At 46.2% G+C, this 9959-nt stretch overlaps 1 protein-coding gene across 1 annotated transcript; it reads right to left on the bottom strand.

The window, feature by feature from the left end:
- Positions 1 to 4921: 4921 nt before the first annotated feature.
- Positions 4922 to 9611, bottom strand: LOC136521653 (histone deacetylase 2-like). Its single transcript, XM_066515407.1, has 13 exons — positions 9353 to 9611; positions 9215 to 9270; positions 9003 to 9120; positions 8844 to 8906; positions 8689 to 8757; positions 8425 to 8591; positions 6965 to 7029; positions 6846 to 6892; positions 6249 to 6293; positions 6097 to 6147; positions 5634 to 5720; positions 5282 to 5369; positions 4922 to 5179 (listed from the first exon to the last, which is right to left on the bottom strand). Exons 1-13 carry the CDS (start codon positions 9452 to 9454, stop codon positions 5085 to 5087), a joined length of 1053 nt encoding a protein of 350 aa, XP_066371504.1. The 5' UTR covers positions 9455 to 9611; the 3' UTR covers positions 4922 to 5084.
- Between the last annotated feature and the right edge of the window lie 348 nt (positions 9612 to 9959).

Genomic DNA, 9959 nt, shown 5'->3' with positions numbered 1-9959 from the left:
GTTGGGGCATGCATGGATTTTTTAACCCCCATTGTCAATGGACTTATGACCTTCTTCGCTTGGTATGTGTTGGCGGGAACTGAGTTTGGTTTTGGCAGCACCCATGACAGGAGATGCAATAGATCATTGAAACTATAGTCTGACCAGCCGTACTTAGCCTTCAGGATGAGTAGCTCAAGCAAAAACGTAGCAATGTCCAATGTGTCGGACAGCCCTTTTTCAACACCATACACAGTCTCCTTCGATGCTTTTGTCACCCTTTCTAATTTTCTAGACCTTTCGGGCTCTTTAGTAAAATCTCTGGTCCAAGAGACTCGAATCATGTCCTCCAAATCATCTTCATCCCCGACATAGTGCTCCACCATCATTATTGGCACCACCTTCGTCGTTACCATCCCAACCACCAGCATCACCACCTTGTTCATTGCCAAACTTGGGATTCATTCGTACATCAAGCTCTGCTGAATATTGGGACAGGGATTCTAGGGTTTTCGTTGTCGTATTCCTCCTCATCCTCGTCGTTAACAATAACCATTTCACCATGATGAATCCATACTGTGTAGTCCTCAACAAATCCTCGCATAATCAAATATGATATGATGATAGTCATATCTGTCCATGCCATACGGTTCTTGCAATCTTTACAGGGACAAATAATTGTATCCTTATTCTTCGTCAACGTCGTTGCATGCTTCTTTGCGGCTTCAATAAATTTATCGACCTCTTCACGGAAACCTGCCTTGAACCTTAATGAACCATACATCCAAGAGTTCTGTACTCCATCTTTTACAACAACAACAAAACAAACATTAAAGGACTACTTATTCATATATATATATAAATGAATCAAATTAATTATTACTTGAGAATAATTGTATATACTTCAGATATATATGAATATAAATCAAATATAATTACATGAAGCATACAAACACACCATGGTAGAGGAAAATTAATTAATGGCCTATTTATCCATAAATAATTAAAATACATATTTGTTGATTACAATAAACAATTTCAAAGACAACAATTAGCAACAATTATATTTTACCCAATATCTTTCATGCAAACCCTAGTCTAATTTCATCAAACATAAATTTACAAAAACAAAATTAATAAAAAAAACCAAACCCTAGATCTACATGCACATGAAACATCCATAAAATTAACTAATTGTTCACTAAAATAAAAAAACATGGACCAAATAAGGGTATGATCTTGTTCCCCTACCTAATTTACCCAAGTACATTCAAAACTTGGGTCTAATTTGCTTTATAAGTAGCTCAAGCACCATAGAAGAGAGAGAAAAGCAAAGCTCTAATTACTCACCAACCAACCATTAAAACTTCAAAAAAAGAGTGTGGAATAGCATTTTCTTACCTTCTACAACCTCTCCACCAAAGGATTTGAGACCAAAACCTTCCCCCTTAGTAGAGTAATTTTTGGGAGGTGCCCAAGGCCTCCCCACCTTTCTTTCACGGGTTGGAGTGAGTGACCCGAGGAGAAAGAATGTGCTGCAGTTTTTTTATATGTGGGTCATTTATAAGGGCGGCTGGTGATTGAGCCACCCCTACAAATCGCATGTATTTATACGTGGGGCATTTGTAGGGGCGACTCAATCACCAGCCGCCCCTATAAATTACAACACCGGGGGCGGCTGGTGAGTGAGCCGCCCCTATAAATCCGATCTATTTGTAGGGACGGCTCGTATCACCAGCCGCCCCTATTGTTTCATTTATAGGGACGGCTGGTCTTATGGCTCCTGAGTATATCACTGTAGGAACGGCTTCATCACCAACCGTCCCTATAAAAAATTTATCCTATTGCTACGAACCGTTTTTCACGTAGTGGTTGATCCTTCGGGCATGCACCTCGCGACCACTGCTCACCGTTGGACTGCAGAACCTCACGATTGTGGCTCGTCGGTGGCCCGCTGCTCCTCCCCCGACTGCGGCCTACTGGTTCTCCTCCAGCATGACCTTCTGGTTCTCCCTCCGCCAAGACGTGGCTCACCGGCGGCTCGGCTAGACACGGCTCACCGGCGGCGCGGCTCGCGGCCCACCCAGACGTAGCTCACCGCCCAGACTCCTCCACGCCCACGTGGCCGCCGTCCTCTGCATCCTTCGAGCTCCCGTCGTCCTCTCTGTTTCGCATCTCCTCCGCGCGTCCGCTGCTCCTCTAGGTCCTTGCGGCTGCCACCGCCGCTCCTCAGCGCAGCGAAGTGAATCCGCGGGTCTAGAAGAGCCAGCCAGCAGGTGTTTGAGTGGCCGGTTTAGGACGAACCCTAGGTGAGGGAGGCGAGTCAATGGCCCAGAGTTGGCCAAAAATATTGACGATCACTTCTCTAAAAAAGCTTGTCAGAAGCTACCAACCCGCGGACTGGTGCGGGGACGCCGCGACCCCTGGCTGATGAGCGGACCCAGCATGGGGCCTTGTTGTCAGACACGGAGGGTGCAACCATGGCAGCCGTGGGTCGAGCTCTCTCCGAAACGTGTCGCCCATCCCCTCTCCTGCTTGCTCCCATGTGACATTTATCAGGGCGATTTTGCTAGAATACTCCAAAACGATTCTCACTCGGTCTATTAAGCCAATTGAATCCATGCACTCGGCCAGCAAGCCCGAAATCAATCAATTCTGGCTGCCAACAACTACATTTCTCGTTTTCCCCCAAAAAAATCTTCGCAATGACCCGATATTCACATTTCACGGTTTGGTTGCACTGTCCCAGAATCGTCAGCAGCGCTACAAATCTGACGTCCCGGGCGGTCGTCCTCCGCGCAATCTACATATCTTTGCTCGTGACACATGCTGGGAAACGAGCTCGTAGTGGAAGACTGGAAGCTGCCACTTGCATGGACAATTGGACATGGACATCCAGATTCTTCGTGGAAGTCTTCCCTAGTTACTTTCACAGGAAAACCAAGAAGCCAAGACTGTAAAAACCCCAAAATACGCGAGACGAGAAAGTGACGGTCAGCTTCGACGACCGTGGTGTCAATAACACAATGGCGCTAGGTGGCGCGCGCCCTGCTCCCTCTTGTGCAGCAGTTCCAGGCACTAACCAGGTGTCTTCGGCGAAGATTAAGGTCGAGTTACCTGCACCATGTGTGATCCAGAGATGTCCGTGTCCAACCAGTCAGCACCGACGAAGCCGTCCACCTGCTCCGTGACTGGCCACGACCTTGACGCTGCCAACAAGGCAGCGTAAATATCCATCGACGGCGACCGGCGATCGCTGTTGTCCATCTTTCCCTCCTCTTGCCGGCATTCACTCTCGCTCCACATCTCGTTCCAAGCAGACAGTACTGCTTACAGTAAAGGTTAAAGAAGACGTCAGAAGACAGAAGCAATAACTGCAGACAGCAATTGTAGGGGTAACAATCAAATCCGCTATTACTGCAGAAAGGGACTGGTATTTGGGAGATAATCCTTGCACCTTATCACTTAGCAGCTCCAAATTAACCTTAGCACAACACACATACGTCTTTCACTCTTTCTGCTGTGCTCATGTGGCCTGTACAGCAACAGCACTAAGGGCATAAGGCTGTCAAATATAATGCATGCTCCTACGTGGTATCCATCGCCACACAACTTTCACAACGCATATAACTGAGTCGAATTTTCTTATGTAACGGATAACCATCACTCTTTCGTGATGAAAAACATCGAGATTTACGAGCATACCACCAAATAATAATCAATCGTGCTTACGTGATGAAGAATGACTAGTTTCAGGGCAAACTAGCAAAGGAACCGTCGAAGAGCTCGCACGGGAGGGGACCCATCAGAGTGAGGACGTCCCCGGGTTGCCCTAAGTTGACCAACAAGCCTAGGGGTCGTCGGATCAAGCGATGAACAACAAGTGCACGCAGCCATCACCAGCCTTCCCCTGCTCCCACTGCAGCCGGGCCAAATTGGCACCACAGGCGGCTACAGCGGTGGTCGTATCCACCTCTTCACGGGTGCTGGGGAAGTGAAGGCAGCCATGCTTTTCAGATCTTGGTGTTGCCTTGCTATGGCCCCCGCGGCGGTGTTCATCGCGGCTATCGCGGACCTCCAACACAGGCAGCGGACAATGAACACTACGGACCTGCTGATGCGAAATGAAACGGCATTGAAAAAAGGGATTCAGAGGGAATGCCTTTGCTGTCGTGGATGAGCCATCGACGAAGTCCGCTCTTTGTCGCCCGCACGGCACACATGCAAACCAAACATCCGAACATAGATGGACAGTGTTATCACACAACAGCAACTTGTATTCCTCCTCACGCGGCCGCCGTCCGCACTTCTGCTCCACTGTCCTCTCCCCGATGGCACCCTTGCTCCGCCACCCCTTCCCTCGCGCATCCACCATCGGCCAGCCGCTCCCGCCGCCTCACCGCACCACCCGCTTCGCACCCTCGCCCCTCGACCCCTCCCAACCGCCACCGCCATCTCCCGCCTGCCCTGCCATCGTCTCACCTGCCTCCGCCGGCCGTGTCACAACCCCCACCCCCCCCCCCCCCCCCCCCCCCCCCCCCACCCAAAAAAAATCCTTCTATCCTTCTATATCCGCCAGAGATGGAGCCCCCTAAAACCCAAAACCCTAACGCTGGCGAGTTCCTCGTCTCCGACACTGGCGGCAGGAGCAGTGTTAGGTGCGGCCACAGTGTTGGGTGGGGGACTACTGGGCCGGCCCACTCACACTGAGGTCACCCGTTCGGCACCGAGCGCGACCAGGATTTGCGAACAAAGAGGACCGGCGACGAGGATGAGTTTTGCTACAATAAAATTCAGTGCACCTTGGGTCCAAACGCGCTTGCGTGCGACCCAGCAGCATGGATGGCTGCCACATGGTGTTATAAAAAAAACAGACGTCATGGAGGTGCCGAATCCTCCGCAGCACGTGAGATGCTGCCAATGCAGTTTTAGTATCTGAAGCACTTTACGCGCACTGAACAATTGACGTTGTATAGATTCACAAAGACCCCGTGTTATGTACAGACCATTTTTGTGGCATACATGTTATCCATCATAAAAAAGAAGTACCAAACACCTTTATTCACAGGACATATACACATCCATGAGATATTACAAGTTCTTGCTCAACCCAGATGGCTGTCTAATACTATCAAGTTTTTATTGGACAGATTGATGATCGAATCGGCTATTACTCGAGCACTTGACTTCATGTAGCCTCCTGATAGCGCAGCATAGATGGGCATAGTGCACAGAAATACAGCGTTAGCAGATCCATATGACTAGAGGAACGGACCACAAACTTGAGTGAGAAGTATTTCACCTGATGTCAGCATGAGCAGAGGAATGTTTTGATCTTTTGCGAGCCTAAATACCTTCTCGTCTCTGGTAACCACGCCCTCAGGACTTACCTGGAACATGGGGGAAAACTTATCAAATTCTGCATCATCATAAAGTTGTATGCAGGGTGAAGAGGCAAAACTAAATTTATGCGTGTTGCAGTGTTTTTGATATTTGTGCGTGTAAGAATGACAAAACGTTGGTGGTCAGGCATAACTAGTGCAGTGTCCAGCTTATTTTAGTAACTAATGACATCGTGAACATGATCTCTGCATCTAGCAGCATTGCATTGGAGGATGCTTAGGTTTTCTGAAGATAGAATTCAGGAGAAGTACCTTCAATCTGCCCAATGGATCACCATCCAGGATGTCTGTTCCAGCATTGTAAACAATCAATTGGGGCTGAAATCTAATACTGCAGACCTGCAATAATATGTTCCAAGAGGAACTGTGAATAACAAGTTTGTTAAAACTTAAAACAAGCAAATAAACAGCACCAATGAATTGGCATTTACCCATTTCCTTATAACGTAATTTAATAGGATTTAGTCATGTAGAACCAGACTTTGACCGTTTCAAACCTCATGCTCATTTGGATTTATATATACAAAGAGGATACTGAATCATTGATAGATGCACTTGAAATCGCAAGTTAAAATGATACATTAAAAGTCACATTATACTGACTAGTCAAAATTTTGGATACATATCATGCAAAAGATGACATTTCAAAACATTAACCTAGTACCCAGTGTAAATATTTCTTGTTCCAGCCAATTTTGCAGGTATGTAAATGTACCTCGAGAGCCCTGTCAAGTTGCTCCAAGTATTCATCTGTTTTTGTCCCACTCTATAATGCACAATCACATAACAAGAATTTCAACTTAAAAAATAAAGTACATGCAGAGAAGGAGAGAATGCATAACTAAAAGGTTGCAAGATGAAACTTACAACTAATTCAACTTTTTGATCAATGTATTGCTTAGCAGTGAAATCCTGAAACAGACGAATGTAAGTTTACAAAGAAACAAGAAACATGAATATATCCGGTGTTGAAGAAAATGGAATGATAAATACAAAACTTGTCCTTTGTTTTGGTGTCTACATCATATTAACATGGACTGCTGCGAAATTGATAGTGTGAGACCGTCAGAATTCATTGCAGTATAACAGCTGGACGGAACTACTGTTTTCTCTTGGAGAGGTCTTTTGATCTCTCATTGTACTGTTTTTTTCTCTTCTTAATGAAATGACACGCACCTCTCCTGCGTCGTTAAAGAAAATAACTGCTGTTTTCAATTTCGATCTGTGAACAATTACATCATCTAAATGGTATATAAAGCTTGTTCAAAAAGATGATTGTACATTTAGGGTTTAACAATAAAACTTGTGTTCAAGAAGTGAGTAAGAAAGTTCCACATAAGTAATCGCTCCATCAATATGTATTTCATATGACAATATATAAGAGCACAACAAATAACAAAAGAAAATAGCTTCATATACTACAGATATCTAAGGAGTGAGGGTGATGAAGATGTAGACTCTTACAAAGGGATAAATTCCAGCATTGTACATGTCTAAAATGTAAACCCTTCCTGTGAGTGATAAACTGGTATCAAATTGACAAATATAAAGAACCAAAATCTAAAGAAAATTAAAATACGTACCATCATTAGCAAAATCTTTTTCGTGTCCATTTCCTTGGTGGGCATCCAGGTCTAAGATCAATACACTGCAAATGTTTGAAAGGGAAAGTCAATTTATTTTGTATAGCTAAGTTACACCCTTGCATAGGACTGCCAGCAAAAAAAATATATATATTGACCGACTGCCTGAGAAGATGCCTACAAGCCTTGCACTGTTCTTGGAAAGAGGATGGATTAACATCACAGGAAATGCGTTGTGGTTGCATTCATCGGTCACACGTATCAGTGTGTAAGAAGAAGGTGCAGGATTCAGTTACACCGTGAAGATCATCAACAGATTTTTTTGTTTTTTTGAAAGTGCGGGGGGGGGGGGGGACGATTTTGTCCCCACCTGATTTGATTACCACAGATTCCAGGAACACCTGGTGGGTGGAAGGGCATTAGCCCTGGGGTTTTGGCATGGCGCCACAGTTACAAAGGATAAGCGAGGCAGGAGAGCAATACATGTTAGTTACATGAAACTAATGGATCTCCAGAAACTAGATAAGGCAGCGGAGCTTCTAGGCAGTCAGCATTGCCACAGAGCAGCGGTAGCTTTGCAGGTAGCTACTAGTCTCAAACCAAATCATCAGCAGATTTGGTTCGAGTCCAGATAAGTTTGGTTTGTTAGGCAAGATACATGGGTTGTTAGTAAAGTAAGAGTCCTAGCTTGTTAGGCAAATTGATTGGGGATTGGTGCTATATAAACAGAAGAGATGTAATTGCAAAGAAAAGCACGGAATAGACCTAAATAACTCAGAGCCTCAAGTTGGGGGCGAGTTGGTTTATCCCCTGCTATCGCTCCTCCCTAATCCGACTCCTTGCTTGCCTTTTCACTACATCTCTTCAGTTTATATAGCACCAAAGCCCAAATCAACTTGCCTAACAAGCTAGAAGTCTTTACTAACAAACCCATCTATCTTGCCTACCAAACCAAACTTTTTAGACTCAAACAAAATTTGCTGATGATTATGCTCAAAAAAATTTCTGATGATCTTCATAGTATGACAAATCACCTTCTTCCTACAACAATGATGCATGCGAACAATGAATGCATCCCTCCACAACAACATGCTTCCTACACTCGCTCCAGTAACAAAAGAGTGACATTTTTAGACATTGACATGGTTCCCAAAACAGAACTTTGACTAGCAATTTCTATTATAATACATTGGCAAACCATACCACAACTGTACGGCTGTACTTCTGAGACAAACTACTCATACCATTTCTAGCTGTTCATATCAATAGCATGAATTAATTGATGATCAAAATTCAATAACCTGCAAGTAACCCAAAATGTCACTGTTTGGTCACTGGAAGGAGCATATGCAGAACGTGCAGTCAACCAAGCATATAAATAAGAGACTAACACAGTCAAGCATATAACTAAGTAAAACTTAGTTGTTATAGCTAAAATTCTACCTATAAAGGATTTTTACCTTGAGATATTTAGACGGACAAAAGCAAACTGGATGCACAGAGAGATGTCAGCGTATGCACAAAATCCACCCCCTTCATCTGCCGAACAATGATGAAATCCTCCACCAACATTAATGGCCCATCCTCTCTCAATCGCAAGTTTGGCTGATAAAATGGACCCACCCACCTGTGAAAAGAAAGTTTATCATCCCTCCCTGATAATCAAATTATGCATTCGGGTTTACAAATAATCCAAAAGCAAGCACATATTCACAATACATTACCTGCTTCCGGAAGGGGTATAATAGCTTTTTGTGCAGAATCCAATTAGGGACAAGCGACACAGGAGGGACCTAATAAGATATCAAACATCTGTCAACCACAATACATAATTCACCACCAATCAGGCCAACCCCACTTCTTCTGAAAAGTCACTTACCTCTACAATGGAGGAAACTCTGAAGCTGCTTTTGAGACTGTTCAGATACGCCTCTGTGTGCACCTGGTTAAGCAAGCCATGCAAGGGATTCATCAGGACGAATACACTATGAAGTCTGAACCAGGCGAAAAACAGCTTCCTAATTATTAATTAATTTACCACTAGCAAATCCTCCTTGCAGGCTTCCAATGGCTCCACCATCCGTTTCTTGTCCAGGTACCCTTCCCTGGTGAGGTACCTACAGATGCGGCCCCATTTGGCGGAATCAAATGGGTGCCTGCACAAGGGGTTGCACGCACGCAGTGTCAAACACATTTGAACGCCGATGCGTGTTTCTGCATAGGTGGTGGGCAGGCGGGAAGGCAGCTCACAGCTTCTCAAGCCCGAGGAAGGAGATGTCGTATGCCGGCGAGTACACCACCGGCGCCTGCAAGAAAATATTGAGATTGAAACACGGGCACCTCGCGCGTATCTTGGAAGCTAGAGATGGGACGATGTCCGCGACCGACCTTGCAGGAGGGGACCTCGAGGTAGAGCTTGCTGGAGAGGATGCGTTTCTGGCGAAGGGCCTCCCCGGCCAGGGCGGGCGCCGGTGAGGAGGAGGAGGCCATCTGCCACCGGCGAGAGAGAGAGAGGGAAGGGACCCGTGCCGGGTTGGGGAGAATCCGAATGGTCGCGGTGGCCGAGGAATCCTGCCGCGGCCGATCGGCTGTGGCGCGGGCAGGAAGAGCGGTTGCGGTACCGGGCCGTCGGGTGGATTCGGTGCTGACGTACCGTACCATTTTGCGCAGCGGCGTTTGCACGTCCAATTTTTTATTATTTGGCTTTTTTTCGAGAGTTTCTCTTAAATAGACCTCTGGTGGAAAAAAAAATTCTAGAAATTGACTCTTGGCTCGGCGTCAAAGTGACTGGCGCCGAGGTCCTGGGCACGAGGAAATGGCCTGCCAGGGGCTCGGCGTCAGAGTGACTGGCGTCGAGCTCGGCGCCGTAGATCTTGGCATCGAGCTCGGCGCCAGTCACTCTGGTGCCGAGCCCCCTAAATATCTACCGGCCAGTCTTCTTCCCCATCTCGCCCTAGCCGTAGCTGCCCGCGCCGTCGCCGCTCCACCGCCGCGC

Source organism: Miscanthus floridulus, chromosome 18 (genome assembly GCF_019320115.1).
Source record: "Miscanthus floridulus cultivar M001 chromosome 18, ASM1932011v1, whole genome shotgun sequence".
Taxonomy (NCBI): domain Eukaryota; kingdom Viridiplantae; phylum Streptophyta; class Magnoliopsida; order Poales; family Poaceae; genus Miscanthus; species Miscanthus floridulus.
Note: the sequence above shows the minus strand (reverse complement) of the source record. Positions and strands in the feature narration are given on the sequence as shown.